Source organism: Pteronotus mesoamericanus, unplaced genomic scaffold (genome assembly GCF_021234165.1).
Source record: "Pteronotus mesoamericanus isolate MK-2021 breed Mesoamerican mustached bat unplaced genomic scaffold, CSHL_Meso_final contig_164, whole genome shotgun sequence".
NCBI lineage: Eukaryota > Metazoa > Chordata > Mammalia > Chiroptera > Mormoopidae > Pteronotus > Pteronotus mesoamericanus.
The window spans coordinates 17,569,691-17,585,952 of record NW_026555065.1 but is presented as its reverse complement, the minus strand read 5'-3'; the positions used below and the strand labels follow the sequence as shown (position 1 = coordinate 17,585,952).

At 38.6% G+C, this 16,262-nt stretch overlaps 1 protein-coding gene across 1 annotated transcript in view; it reads right to left on the bottom strand.

The window, feature by feature from the left end:
* Positions 1-16,262, bottom strand: part of FBN1 (fibrillin 1) — a 223,807-nt gene that overhangs the window by 21,738 nt on the left and 185,807 nt on the right. Inside the window, exons 45-53 of the mRNA XM_054565457.1 lie at positions 13,527-13,652; positions 11,437-11,553; positions 10,481-10,609; positions 9,721-9,840; positions 7,191-7,316; positions 3,249-3,398; positions 2,808-2,873; positions 2,412-2,528; positions 550-669 (exon numbers count right to left, since the gene is read on the bottom strand). Of these exons, the coding sequence (XP_054421432.1) occupies positions 550-669; positions 2,412-2,528; positions 2,808-2,873; positions 3,249-3,398; positions 7,191-7,316; positions 9,721-9,840; positions 10,481-10,609; positions 11,437-11,553; positions 13,527-13,652 (1,071 nt within the window). The remainder of the gene's footprint in view (positions 1-549; positions 670-2,411; positions 2,529-2,807; positions 2,874-3,248; positions 3,399-7,190; positions 7,317-9,720; positions 9,841-10,480; positions 10,610-11,436; positions 11,554-13,526; positions 13,653-16,262) is intronic.

The following is a 16,262-nucleotide window of genomic DNA, read 5'->3' as shown; positions in this document are numbered from 1 at the left end:
TCCAGGGACTGCCCTTTGAGGACCACTCTTCTAGACACTTCCTCCCTTTTCTTTTTTTCCATACATTCTTCCTGGCACACTGGCAGATACTTATAGCATATAGGCAATCTCTTTTGCTGTGATGGCTAAAGCATGTTGGTGGTTATCTTGTGTGCAGGTGTTTCTAAGAATAGAAAAGACAAAGGAGAAGAAAAAGAAAGGAAGCACACAAGATGAAGATAAAAAAAAAGAAGAGGAAAACAGAATATAAAGGACAAGGTAGTAAACAAAACACAAGTTGTATCCAAATATTAGTGGTAGGGAGACACCACCAAGGACTCTGCACGATCTGCAGAGTAACTTGTGCCACGGGCCACTTCTATCTTTGTCAGATACTCCCTGCAGAGAGGAGGCCACAGAGAAAAGAAGCGATGGAATGGCTCATCAGACCCAGGTGTTCTTTATTTTATACATCCTGAGTTGGTATTTCATACTAAGAATCATAATCAACCAACTGTTGTTCCCAAGATAAGAACATGTAACCAACTATTCTGCATTTACAAAGCTTACCTTCACAAGTCATCATTGGACCAGGCTCAAATCCCTCCTCACAGGTGCATTCAAAACCTCCAATCACGTTCTTACAGGTTCCATTTCCGCAAGGATTGCCCACCGAACATTCGTCAGTATCTGCAAGTGACCAGGAATATATTCAAAACATGATGAATTGAGAAAAAATGGGCTTAGACTCAGACAATAACTTTCATTCTATCAGAGTATTTCCATCTGTTATGTCTTCTTTTACTCTCATTCTGTCCTCGCAAAGAAGGAATGCACATGTCTTATTACCACAGGTTCGTAGCTCTGAATTTGACTTGCTCAATGGCAGTGGCAGTGACAGGGATGGCACTGGGGCTTCCAGCCCTCACAGTGCTCTTCTCCATGAGTTCCTCCAACTGCCCACATTAGAAAGGAGTAAATCTTCTAGTGGGAATAGATGCTCAAAGGGTTAAAACAATGCTTCTCTCACAAGTCAAAAGTTTTCCCTTATTTAAAGTTAGAAATACATCTCCAGTTTGGTCTTACATTACATCACTTTCCAAGAAGCCTTAAACATGATGGATCTCTGCCAGATATAAAATAGAAGACTAAACTTACACAAAATAAGAGACCAGAGGTTAAGCAAAATTAATATACTGGATAAAATCAAGATTCAAGTAGATTTCGTTGATTCTGTTGAAACCAGATGGTTTACATTAGACAGAAGAAAGTCTAGAAAGAAATATATTTAGGATATGATCTCCCTAAATAACTGTGGAAAGAGAACAAGTCTTACCAAGGAGGTCCAAAAAATATATATGCCTCCTAACTCATCCCCCTAGAATTCTCATTCTGAAGCATCCCTGGGGGAGAATATCTTCCTTTGGAAAAAAATTGAGAAGCAACAGTGTATTTTAGCTACATTGGGCACAGAAAAGTAAGAATATCATCAAGGGCTCTCAATTCAGCAAGTGAAGACAAGAGAATGTGGCAGCAAGACCCTGGGTGAAGAGGCTGATGTCTCACACTCATAGCAGCACTAACCGAGGAGCTTAAGAGAAAACACTGATGACATTGCTTTTGTTCTGCTATGAAACTGCATTTCACTGAAAGGAACATTCTTTCTCCTTCAAGTTAATAAAGATCACAATATCATTGATTTTTAGAGCCATAAGGTAACTAGAAGTGATTCAGTCCACCTGCATGACATTACACCCGAAGACCTACAGAACTTGCCCTGCTCCCACGCCATCACTGCAGCTGAACCCCTCATGCCCAGAGCCCTTGCATGGAAGGAACACCTTCTAATGTACACAGACAAACTCTTGGCATTCATGCCATTATTAATTCAGGTTTGGATTTCTTAGATAATCATAATACTTGGATTCCATCTGGAGTTAGTGTAGATTAAGAGGTCAAAGGTCAGCTATAAAAGGTTGATAAGAAGCTTAAAACAAGAGGAATTACACTGGTATATAGCATGTTACTAAATGTAATAACATCTGGGTACATTTTGTATTTTACATATTGAGAGAATAAGATTATGACCATTACATTTTTTTTTTTAATTTCAGAAAGATTTTCATGATAATAGTGTCCTTTTCTACCACCTCTTCCGAGGTGTCCAGCATCTGTCTTCCCCATTAGACTTAAGGTCCATGCAAGGGAGGACCATGTTGGCTTGGTTCACTGCTGTAGCCACAGAGCCTAGCAAAGTATCTAGCACATAGTGGGGCCTCAGCTATTTAGTATTGCTAGATGAATGATACATAAAGGAATGAACAAAACAGACTTCTGTTCCATCTTGGTACTTACACTTCCTCATGTGAATGCTATATAGCTTAATTTTCAAGCTGTACAATCCCAGTGGAAGAAACTGATTTATTACTCACCCACACATTCATTGCCTTCCAGAATGTAACCAAAGGGACACTCGCAGCGATAGGAGCCATCCGTGTTGATGCACTGCCCATGTTTACAGACGTCAGGTTCTTTGCACTCATCCATATCTGAAGCAAAGGAGGAAAAAACAGTGAATAATAAGGTATTTTTTTAAAAAAACACAGACGTAAATTATAATCATTTCAGTGTTTAATTGATGAAATAACTACTATAATACAACATTGCATATACACTACAAAAATATAATTGGTTATCTAAATGAAAAGGCAAAGAAATTGAGCTTAATTTTTGAAGGTGGACATGAAGAAATAAGAACAACAAGAAATGAGCAAGGAAGAGGCTGGTTGGTATTTGGAAAGGCTGAGAATCTCGCATAGGCCACTCACCAACTGCTGAATCATCAGGCCCCACAATGATCCCACTTCCATAGGGACAGATCTGGCGGAAGGCCTCTGTGTTGGAAAGACACACTCGTTAACAGACAGACCAATGGCAACAGCTACAGGCTCCTTCCCAAGCATTATGTGGTGGCCAGACTGCCACACGCTGCGCATAACGGGAAACAATGAATGAGAGAGGCCCCGAAACCAGCGACAGTTAACAAGGCTCTCAGAGCAGGTGTGCCTACTGTTCGGGCAGCTCCAATTCACAACACAGTTTAAAAGAAAACAGCCACCTTAGCTCCTGAGATAAAATAATTTTAATGAACATTTTGGTTGTACTTAAAGTTAAGTTAAATTTTCTTATTTTCCTGAAGGCCTCTGGTCTTACTTCATGGCCAGTGTGCACCTTGAATCCCTCAGAGAGAAATGCAGACATCAACATACCATCAGGTTCAGTGGGGCACAGCTCACAGGGATCTCCCCAGCCTTCTCCCTTCAAAGCACAGCAGCATTCCTGCTTGGAGTGATTTCTGGATTTGGGTGATGAACACTTTCCTCCTTCGAACTTCGCATAACAGTAGCTCATTCGCAAATCTGCAGCATAAATTCAAGAGACCCTTTGGTTGTTTTCTTACTAAATCATTAATGTACACTAGCGAATAAGAAACTAGCCGTCCTGTTCAATGTGTTCTCTTCTCATTATCATAATAATACTCTTCAAGTGATTATAGTAATAACCCAGCTGAGATCTTTAAAGTCATAGATAACTTTTGTAGTGAAATCTGATGGACAAATCTATGTGACTTTTACCAGATTACTTCTCATTTTTCCAAGATAACCTTATATGAATAATAAGAATGAACACCAGGTCACAGTTCAAAAATGACATCATCAGTGACTTCAGGATGGGGACATCCAGAAACGGATTCATTCACAAGATACCTTCACAGGTAATTCTGCTTAGACATGTTTTGGATCATATTTGGCAAGCACATTAGGTAAAGGCAGACCTCCCATTTCTAGTACTTACTATGATATCACACTATGCTGTTTATTTGTGTTCCCTAAGCCCTGGAATTAAAATAAAACTCCAGATTCCAGGCACAAAGCAAATAAAAATGTGGCAATTTTTGTGGGCTAGCAAGAATAGCACACAATGGTCATTTACTGAAGCAGCTATTCATGCAGTTGCTGTCTACCAAATGTATGTGGAGCTTTCTGAAGATTTTACACATGTAAACACACGCGCACACAGAAGCTTGTTTAGCTTCACAGAGGGGAGGAAGAGAGTAGAGCAGGGAGATGAGTGACTGAGAGGGAGAACAATCTTTCTTTCAAAGAATATATTTCATTAATATTGATTATTTCTTGGTGACTCCAACATGGAATATGGGATCTAGTTCCTATAAAATTCTCCAACATTGCTTGACATAATTTTGGCAACTGACTTTTCCATTTCTTATAGAGCAAATTGGGTGACTCTAAAAAGTGAGCTCATCCAAGAGCCTGGAGTGTGTTTTCCCTCAAACTTGACTTCCAAAGCCTTGCAAACTCCTCTCAGGTTACACAGAGGCAAAATCTGCAGGTTTTAAGGAAATGCTTCATATCCATTTTGCACAATTCCCCTGCTTTAGTTTTGATCAGTCTTCTCTCTCTTATCACTGTTTTTCAGTCTCAGGTAGCATACTATCATAGTCACCCATGCATTTCTGTTAAGATAATTTCGCCAGCTTTTATTTCATGGCAAATGAGACAATGTAAGAATAATTGAGTTGCCAAAGATCATAGCAGAAACATTTCCTTGAATTAAAGTAAAAATTTCTTTTTTTTCTTTCTTTCTATCTAATCTATCTATCTGTTTTACCAGGCTCTGGAAAGTCAAATTACTTTGGCCCCTTCAATGAACTTGTTCAACTTCTTCAACCAGCTTCTCCAGGTAAATTATCTCCCCAGTTTCTACCTTCCTTCTGCATCTGTTATGGGGAGGACCTCACAGGCACCCTTCAGTCAACTACTTTTTGGAAGGTCAAGAGCAATTAAAAACCAGTCCTTGTCCTGCCAACCAAATGTTTGCTTTGCTGAGAAGCTTCAAGATTTGACAAACTACAGTTTCCTGAAGAATACTTTTTGATTTGCTCCATTCTTCAAGTTCACTATTACATGCAAAGTTTTGTGTTTATTGGTCCTGTTTTTCTTACTTACTCCTACAACTGTCTTAAGATATAATTTAGTGATTACTTGCCAAAATGTCTCAACAAATATATTAAAATTTAATTTCTTCCTTTGTCTTGCAACTTGTAATGTTTCCTTGAAACCTAGACACATGCGCGTTCTAATACTAGTCTGTTAAAATTTTCATTCTCTTCCTCTTATTGCTAACCCTGTTCCCCAGCCCAGCCTCCTCAACACCGTTCCACCACCCCAACCTCTGAAAAACAAATGTAGGTACTACACAAAGGCCCAAACACATGAAGTTTAGGGTGAGCCTAAGTGACAAATTCCCTGCACTGAACTTTGTGAGTGGGAATGGTTCCTTTAGATGTTTGACCTTCGAGTGCCAGGATCCATCACATTTGTTCCTTCAAAACATTATCTGTGGTTCTGTGGGATTCTCTCATTTCATGGACAATAGAGGCCTGACTCCTAATTTGTTGTCTTACAAGAAAAACCTAGGTCTTAATTCCCTGGCTCTAGCAAAACCTGTGCTCTGTGGGAGATTTCCATTTGCTTGTGGTGATCCTCTAGAAGTGGTTTATTAATCAAAGGTGCCTTGCATTGGGAAAGAAAACTGTGCTTGCCCACATACTTAAACTAGGGCTCGCTAGGGTGCCTGTTTCCTGGTCCATCTGCGAAGAGCCCCTAACAACCTTTGAAATTTCATCAGAACTACAACAGTCGCTTTCTCTGCTTGCATTCCTCAATTCTGGCTCTGCCTCTTGGAGCTGAGCATGTGGCAGGGCTGCTCACAGCTGGGCCGATTCTTCCTGCAGCGTTAGCTTGCTCTGTGACAGGCCAGTGCAAATTGAATTAATAGTCTACGAGTTTCCTCTGGCCTGCCACATCGGCAGATTCACACCTGGTTTCTCACTGCTTTCTTTCCAAACTCAGGCCTAGCCAAAGGCACACAAAAACCAGGGAGTAGAAGTTAGAATTTATCTGGCTGGTCTATACCATACAGACCGAGTATCTGCTTGAATCAAGTACCACCTCACCCATAACCTCCAAATCAGTGTGGATGGATCTCTAATAATTACCAATAAGATCAAACCAACCGGAGAATTCTCAACTCTCCCCTTTCTCACTTCTAAATACTAGGTCAGTTGTAAAGTAAACAGTTGGTCAATTAGAATAACAAGAGTCTATGAAGGACTCAGGAACTAACAAAGCTTTATCACATGTTCAGTAAGATTGATTGGGCAGGTATTACTATTGTTTAAAATGAGAAAACTGAGCTTACTAAAGATAAAATGTCTTGCCCGAAGCTAAAATGCAGGGCTGAGACTTCAAACACAATTTTTAGAATTTTAAATGATATCCATTGCCTCTCATTTGGTAATATGGAAGCAAAACAAACACTCAAACATATACAACCACATACTCACACAAAGAGAAAAAAATCCTTAACAAACAGAAAAATAACAAACAACAAAAGGGCACTGGGGTGTGGAAGAAATATGTGTGCTTGTGTGTGTGTGCATGTGTGTGTGTGCGTGTGTGTGTGTCCTGAATTCATTAAACTATATTCTGAAAGTAGATAGACACACACAATTGCATTGTTAAGTAAAATCTAAACAGTTTTCTGGGACACAATACACTGTGTTATGCTTAAATTCAGGCTCCATTTTGATTTTTTTTTTTAAGTGCACGTGGCCTAGCAAGAATCCTGGTCAGTTCAAATTTATTTTTCTGTTTTCTTAGGAAACTTGTGATGTAAGGGATGGGCACTATATCCTAGGAACACGTGGGTTAATCTGCATTTTTCTGTCTGAAAGTCTAGGTTTTGGCCCATTTTTATCTAGGTTACCTCTTCAGAGGCAGAGACTATGTGGCTGATGGCTGATCCCGCCAGACTTTGCCATATTCAGTGGCTCATGGCTTATCCACACTCACTGACCTACCAGCATCTGTGCTCTTGGGTCGGAGGGGGGACAGGGATCTGAGTGCCAGGACAGTTGTTGCACAAGCAACCATAACTTGATGGATGAGTGTTTAACCTTAAAAGTAAAAATGAACTTTCTCACATATGGTAATCATTAGACCTCTGGGTGAATAAAAACTCTCCATCTTCTCTTTCACAAAGGATCACAGCTTTGCCATATTTTAAAAATAAAACCACAACAAATAAACACAGGGTAATGAAAGTCTAACGCCTTCAAAGGCACTTACCTTGGCACCTTCTTCCAGTGGAGGACAAAGAGAACCCGTCTGGACACAGACATTTGAAGCTGCCTTCAGTGTTACTGCATGTGCCCAAGGCACAGATTTCTGGCTCTTCAACACATTCATCAATATCTAAGAGAATTACATGTGTCAAACAAAGGCCAAACACAAAGGAGACACGGTCAGGTACTAAATGTAAAATGTGGAAATACAAAGTACAACTGACTTTCAAAATTCTCCCAATTATGAGGATATTTTCCCATATTGTAATGCTATGGGTAGACTTCTAGGCTGTGATGACTCTTAAAAAATTAGCTTTGACAGTTCTTGTTATAAAAATGGAATCTGCAAGTACCTTTTAAGGGATGCAATGAGAAACATCTCTTACCCAGACTGAGTTGCTTGGCTAATTAGAAAAGTTCAAGTAATTTCATCATACCCTAAGCTAGGAAAGAAGCAACAAACTCCAGTATGACTTTACCCCTGCACACTGATCAGGAGCTCTGAAATTTTAAGTGTGTTGACAATGAGTTACTCAGTGAGAGATCTAGGCCTTTGAACCAAATTTATTTTCCTCCACTCATCCACAGTGCTTTTCTCAATACCTCGCGCTATAGCCCTAAAACTGTGAATTTTACAAAGATCCCAGTACTTATGAAAATAATCCTACGCAGAATAAACTAAATATATCACAGAAGATGCTGCTCTGAACTCCCACATGCAGGTTTATTTTTCTGAAGACACAAAAATATCGTCCTGTAGTTCTTCTTTCATCGTGCAGATAATAGGAATCTGATATATGTCAAATTGTGTCATGTTTCCTTCAACATCTTAGCTATTATAAAGGGGTGATTAAAGGTGGTCCAAAGTAAAGTTTGAATAGCTCAAGCAACCATATGCCTTAGTTTGTGTGGGAGAGCACTAGCTCATGACTGTTGTTGACCTGGCCTTATTATTAGTGGCGCCCACCTCAAAACTGTGTTGGTTTGGTCAATAAATTACATGATCACCCTATTTATGGAAAAAGTACAGCCACTCTTTCCAACAGATTTACCCATCGTTTCCCCTTTCAGCAGAAATCTGTCATGAAAAAAGGTAACTCTCGATTCTGACCCATCCTATTTTTATGGAAATACCCTTTCCCCTCTCCTCTCCGGAAAACACATATGTCTTGTACCTTGGGGCTCTTTATTCTCATGTTTGTGCAAAGAGTTCTACCCACACCAAAATGTATTTGCATTACACAACTATTCCCACAAGGTCCACGTAAAGGGAAGTTAGAAAATTAACTTCTTTATCTTGCCTTAACATTGTAAATACCACACAAAAGCTATTTTACAAATGTGCAATGCAAAGTGATTATCTTCCTGTAGAATGCAAAGCCAGCCTCTTCATCACTCCATGTTATTACTTGGCATTTATAATTGCATCATGTTTCCCGTGGTTTATTAACAAATCTGAACTGCTATTGACTGCATTACTCTTTCCCACACTCTCTCCACTGCAACATTCAACCTTTTCTTAAAAGAAAAGTCAACTTTTGTAAGAATAGTCAAACATTTCTTCTTGACTACTGTTTTTGTTCTTGTTGTTATGATTCTTTCTCTTATGGTAGAAATTAACCTGTAGATGTTGACTTCCTGAGTGGGGACAAAGACTGTAGAATGGGCACATTTACTGACTATTCGGGAAGTTGTTTTTCTTTCTGTACATTTTCATTCTGTTCCTTCTGGAGGAACTTTGCGTTAATCATGGAGTGAATAAAGCCAATCTCTGAAAATAAAAGAACATGTTTAATAATTTGTACTTAGGCCTAATTTTGATGATATGTTTCTATTTATAATATCACTTGACTACAATTTAAATTGGATATATAATAAAATTTCTCATGGATGATATTAAAAGTGTAGAAATTTCTTACTCATTATGGATTAGATGCAGTCCTGTTCAAAGGCAGGAGCACGAGCTAGGAGACTTCTTAAGAATCCTTTCAACCCTAGTTATTTATCAAGTTCTGACAATTAATGTCCTTCATTTAATGCAATGACATATGTATTGAGGAAGGTAGTACTATAAAATTTGCAAGAATTCACCTATAGTAACACATTCCTACCTCTCTATAGGTCAAAACAACATAAGTAATATAACCATGTGCACCCAACCTTGAATGTGGCCATTTAAATATTTTAACTGGAATCAGGAAGCTTTTTAGTTGCAAACTATTGGCACTTAAAAACATATAATCCAAGATCTTTTACAAGCTGCATAAAAGCACATTGGAAAAGAGTCAGGGTTGTATGACCACGCATATGCACAGAACAAATAACTTCATCAGGGATTAGCATGAGAATTAGATGCTCTCGTCTCACCATCTAAGTATGAGGCCATAGGTCACACCCTCTGCTCTTGGATTTGTTTTTCATAAAGTATTCCAAAATGAAGACACCATCCCATCATCACAAAAGCTTTGACTTTGACAAGCCAGTGAGTGCAGTAACCAATACTACTTATTTCCAAATACTGATATCGCTCCTACCTTCACACTTGTCATTTTGTAGACTGTATCCAGGTGGACAAATGCACCGGTAGGACCCATCCAAGTTCTGACAGGTGCCTGGTGCACATTTTCCAGGTTCTAGGGCACATTCATTGATATCTGCAAAGAAAAAAGAAGGTAGAGGTTTCCACTTGCATGATTTCCATCAAGTAATTAAAATTCAAAGGAACTGGAATCAAATCAAAGAAATAAATAAAACTAATTAAAGTCCATGAAACTTTATCATGGAGAAAAATTTACGACTCAATAAAAATAGCTTTAACAGCAATTAGAGGTGTGCAATGCATAACATGTAAAAAGTCAATGGGTGCGAAGGTTTTTGAGAGCAGCCAAAAAATCATAGAAGAGCTTACTACAAAGTTATTTTGAAGACAGCAATGTAAGAAAGGGAATTACAATTGCTAATAGGATAATTTGTCTCTTTTACAGTTTAACTGTCCTCTGTGAGTATAACAACTTAATTTTAAAAGATGAGGGGGAAAAGTGGTGTATATGTGTCTCTTTGTGTGTCTATGTGTATGTGCGTCTCTGTGTCTATGTGTAATGTCCGTATACATATGTGTCTCTGTGTGTATGCGTATGTATGGCACAATTACTGTACTTCTACTCTGCTTTTTCCCTCCAGGCTTCCAGAGGGAAGGATTATGATGGGGCCTGCATGATCCTTTCAGTGGTCCCGGGAAGTCCTTTTTCTTCCCCCCCGAAGTTCTTTCGAGGGTCTTTCTGAGGCAGCACTCACCCACACAGGTCCTCCCGTCTGGAGCCACCTCGTAGCCCTCGTTGCACTGGCACTGGAAGGACCCCACCGTATTGATGCACTGGCCATTTCTGCAAAGGTTCCCATTTCCAGTGGCACATTCATCAACATCTGCCAAAAAAATATCCTTTGATATATCCCAAAGAAAATGTCATAATTCCAGCAATGAGCAAAACCTTTAAAGGGAAAAATACTTGTTCTGAATTTCAATGGCTTTCACTGCCTAAGCCAAACATAAGAAATTTCAATGAAAATCTAGTTTGTAATAAAAGATCTGGCTTTAAGCACCTATCAAAACCTAACAACATTACACAATTCTATTAATTAGAAGTTGACAATTTATATTAGAATTTTATGAGTTTATCTTAATCTTAGGTTTAATTTTAATGGCTAAAACTGCATTACTAATACACAATACAGCTGAGGGTATTATTAAGTATTCCCATAATTAGAATTACATGAAATTAGCCTCAAGAACAATACACATTTGGTTCATTACCCTCACTTATGAGTAATGTAGCATGTTTTATAAAAGACACTTTAATAGATTCAATAATTTACTTCTTTTAAGAGAGGCTATCGTGAAACATGTGGACAAGCAGGTCCATATTATTCATAAATTATGTAATTTGTATATGAAGAATCACTTTTGTATGTTTTAAATGTAATAAATTCAATCTTTAAATTTATTTAATTTATAGCATAGTAGGCACAAAATTATAGCTGCTAATAAGCATATTAATAAAAGTAATGGACATAGTTACTCTACTTGAAATTTAACTAGCACACGCTATATACTTGACAAATCTTTTAACCAACTGTCACACATAAGATGGCTTATGTTTTAAAAAGATAGCTGGCACACGGGGAATGATGCTAATTACAAAGAAACATATAAAACTGACTTCCCCTGGTGACCGACGATTTTGCACACGCACCTATACAGTCATTGTTGTGAGAAAGGATGAAGCCGTGATTGCAGCGGCAGTTGAAGGAACCAATTGTGTTTCGGCAAGTTCCGTTCCCACAGGCATCTCTTTCACACTCATTTATGTCTAATAGGAGCAAAGGACATAGGAAAACATGATTACTAACAGAAGAAGTTGCACAGTTACCTGCGTTAAAGGGCATTTTAGAGCTCACAAAGTATCATCCGTAGGCTGAGGACTTCTTGGTGTTGGCATTAGACCCAGCAGCAACAGCTCCCTGTGAGAATCCAGAGAAAGGCAAGGTTCTAAACCTTAGGATTAAATCATTGCCTGGTTGGCATGTGAGAGGAGGCAAGCTAAGGACATGAGAACTAGACAAGAATTATTTTATTCTATTTACTTCTAGAATTCTCTACCCTTGCCACTTTTCTCAAATATTTTCACTTGCAAATGGAAAATTCTGTGAGCATCTGCGTCTTGATTTGCTGCCACCTTTGGCAAACTCCAGCCTTTAAGATTCTCACTCCAGTTTCCCAAAAAGCTATGGGTCACCTGATATTACCCTGCAATCAGCAACCAAATAAATTAGCTTTCTAAGTCACCTGGCATTGTAGACATCTTTTCCTTTATCCCAGTCCACCCCTAAAACCCACCACTGCTCTCCCCAAGAGTGACTCATCGTGTGCATCACACTGAATGATCCCAATGTAATGGCACTGAATATGGCTCCTCTCAAACACTCAGGAATCACTGCCTGTCTTCTCATTGGTGTATGACTTTTCTCTTCAACTATTTTGTAAGGCTACGTTGTCTTTACATCTCTCCACAGCAGCTAGCGTCTTTCTTACAAAGAGTAGATGTATGTTCTATATTAAGGAGGAAATAAGAGTTCTAAATGAAACAAAGTTGAAACTGCTGGTTTGAAAGAGTGGGGCAGGATGAGGAAGGCAAGGACAAAGGGAGGGACAGGGAGTGGAAGGTGGCACCTCAGGGTCGCCAAGTGTAGTGTTCAGAGTTAGGATGTCCTTTCCTTTCAAAGTTTGAACAGAGAGATATATTATCTGTGATCCTAAATCAGGAAGCGATTGCTGACTCTAGGGTGATGCCAACTGTGTGTCTGTGGTTGCAGATGCTTCCAGAGAAGTCGTCCTGCCAGCAATCAAGAGCTTCTGCCTTAACTCATTTTTAGCCAAGCTCTGGTAGGGCAGGTTCTTAGGTAGGGGTTGCAGATAATTCAGATGAAAAACTGAAAGAAATTTGGGCCAGGTCACATTAATATGCAGAGGTTAGTTCCCCAGTGATGAGCAGGGCTGATTATACTCCTTTAATTTAAAACGTATCTGCTCTGAAGAGGATGAAACTTTATGAGAATGTTCCCTAATGGATGAATCCAATTATAGCCAAAGGCAAGCACTTTAAACATTGCTCTATTGATTGTTCTTTTTCCAGCTGTGAAACTGATTCATGTTCATGAAGTCCCCAAAAGACTTAATGGATATTGCTTTAAAGCAGAAAAGGAAAGGAGGTGAAGAGAAAATAATCGTCTGCGTATTTGAAGTTTATTCTAAATTAACATCCTGATTCAGTACTGATTCCAAGGAAGAGATTTAAAATCTTGAGCTCTTGTCCTCTAGGAAAACGCTTCTTTACTTTTTATGCCTTTGTAGGATCTGTAAATTTGCCTTTGAGTATCTGGTACAAACTACAAACTCGTCTCAAAAAATGCGTATACTCAAATGCTCAAAAGCTGCACTCTGTTCCAACCAGGCAAACCTACATAAAAATCATAAAATATAATAGGCCATTAACATTAATAAAAAGTAATTTTTTATCTAAATAGCTTTCTAAATTTATCCCTTAGTCAAAAGTTTTTCTGAACTGACAGCCAAATGAATATCAAGGAAGAAGTTTATGACGTTCAGATCGCCAAAGATTAAATACCAAAGGATGTCACTGCTACACGCCTGCTTGTGTTTTTATTTTATAAATAACAAAACAACTACTGGAAGGTTTAGTATTAACTATTACATATATCCAGATGCAAATGAATTTTTCAACAGGATATGAAGAAGAAAATGAAATGATAATCACATACTCACCTAAACACATGGTTTGATCAGCATTTGTTTTAAAACCAGTGTGACAAAGGCAATAAAAGCTTCCAACTGTGTCAATACACTGTCCATGGCTGCATATGTTGGGAATTTCTTGACATTCATTGCGATCTGTAGGTAAAAGCATTTTCAGTATCTTAAATGGAAACTTAGAAGACAAAATCAAGTTGAATAACTTACTTCTAGGTATTGCTGTCAGGACTAATCCTAGATCTTTATAAACTAGGCCAGAAAAACAGGTACTGGCATTATATTTCTTTTTGCCTGAAAGTTGGTTCAGACTTATTCTCATTTACTGGGCATATCCAGAGCATGTTAACAATACATGAAAAACAAAACAAAAATCAGGGGCAGCATCCAAATAATGTTCTGAAAGATGAGAAACTTAGAAGTAGAACATGGCAGAAAAATCCAGGCTGGGAGATAATCCATTTGATTATTTGCCTAAAAGCATCATCACAGACTGTGGAATTAATGGAAGTACTTTGTCCAGTCAAGACTTGGTGCCTCAAATCATTGACCCCTCATGGCTTCCTTTGAAAATGTGTATCAAAGTCAAATCCCATCGCTAAGATAAGTTTTCTTGAGGGACAACCTACATTGTCCCTCGTTCAAGTTTCATTCACTTCATTGTTTTGTTGTATTCCTATAACCTTTTGTTCCATGTTAACCAAGTCTTCATACTACACATGGCTCCTTTTAGTACTTGACAATCCTAATGATATTTTTTTTCCTTTTATTCATACTCATTCAAAGGAAAACCTGTCATCTTGCTTCTGCCAGTCTTTAAGTTCTCAACTATTTTTATTATCAATGGAATCTCTGTTGCTCTCCTGAAATCTGGTAAACTGCAGGGCAGAATTTATTGCATGAATCCATGCATGGCATAATTTGTCTACTTATGTTTCTAATTTAATTTTTAAAGCTCTCAGGATATGTTTAGGGCAAATATAATTTTAAGAGCACTGACTCATCCTGATTTTCCTGTTGTCACAAAAGAAAGCAAACAGCAGGCTACCCCCTTGGGTGTAGATGCTATAGAACACAGTAGCACCTTGCTCTCAGCTGAATGATCCTAACTGCCTCCCTTTCTACTGAGAGGACAGCAATGGAGAACGGGCACTTTCTGCTACACAGAGCCTTTGTGCTCAGCAGAGAGGAGCCCCCTGCATTTCAGCCCCTTGGGCTGCCATTTTTACAACTACTTTCTTCCACTGTACAGAACATTTAGAGTTGTGATGAGTTACCATACTGTTTGAAAGTCTCAAATGAGGTTGAGTATTTCATTAAGTGGGGAAACTGGTACAGAGCAGTTTTGGAGCTACTGTTAGCCTATGCAGAAATGCTAGTTAACAACAAGTGAAGATTGTTCCCATTGGAGAAAATGGATTTAAAATGAGCAAACTTCTCCCTGGGATAGGCCAAGGAAATTGATTTTCATTGCCAAGCCTGGCGAAGGACGCTGATTCTGAGGGAGTGTGTCTCTGGGCCTATCGTAGTTGGCCCAAACTTTGAATGCCAGTGCTAGATCTGGGAGTGTGCAAGGGATCGGGTCTGTCTTCTCTCTTGGGCCAGCAGGAAACAGAGAACATTGAGGATCTTAGAAATGGACCCCCAATTAGGGACTTTCTTTCCTACATGGCCTTCTTCATGATGATTTTTAAAAAATAAAACATGGACTATGTACTTGGAGATTCTATTGGTGAAACAGAAAGTTACAATTCTACAGAACTTAATTGTGAAGGTCACTTTGTCTTGGGACTAGAAAACTAGGTTTCTCAAGCATCAAGATTTGAACTCCCAGGAGATTATGTCTGAGGCTGAGATAGGAGATTTCAGCATGGTTTTAGGGGGAAAACCCACAGAGCCAGTGGAGAGAAAAGAGACCATGAGAAAGTGGTTGGGAAGAACCTGTCTCTTGTGTTTAGTTGGTGGAGAGATTTCCAAAGGGAAATCCCATTGCATTCGCTGTAAATATATAGCTCCTGAAGTCCAACCAGTATCCTGGGCTTAGATATCTAACTAATTGTTGTCTCAGATCTCTCAGCAACAATGTGTGTATTATTATGGCCAGTTATGATTTGAGGTTTGAAATGATATGCTTATGAATTCAAATAAAAATCTTGTGATGGAAAGAGAATTTTAGTTCTTTTCATTTTAAACACAGCAAAAGAACAGTATTTTGTATTATGTCTGAAAGAATGCCATGTATAGGACAGCATTTAAAGACAAAAGATTTTAAAAATAAGATATAAATGAAGACATTTCCAAAATGAAGTCTTTAACCCTAGAGACTGAATAGTTGCAAAATTCGAGTACATTCCCTTTCTTCTGAGGAGTTCAGTGAATGGGGGAAACTGAGCTTTGGCTGCACACAACACTCACAGCACTAATGGCTGGTTAATGCCTGATGGGTTTTATTTATGTTAATGTTCTACAAGAAAAGATGACAGGGTTTAGGCCCCAGCAGGCCCTGGCTGGACATGTTGTCTTGATGTATAAATAACTTCTTGCCTGAACATGAAATGGTGTGAAATGACATGTTCTATATTATCAGCAATTCTTTATTTTGATTGGAATTATTTCACCCAGTTTCAAAGAAATATAAATTAAGAGCAAAATGCAAGGAAGTGGCCTCAATGCCAAGTTTCACTAGGGTATTGTGGCTCATATCAGAGACGTCCCCACTTTTCCTGTCATTTTTTTAAAAAAATACATGGA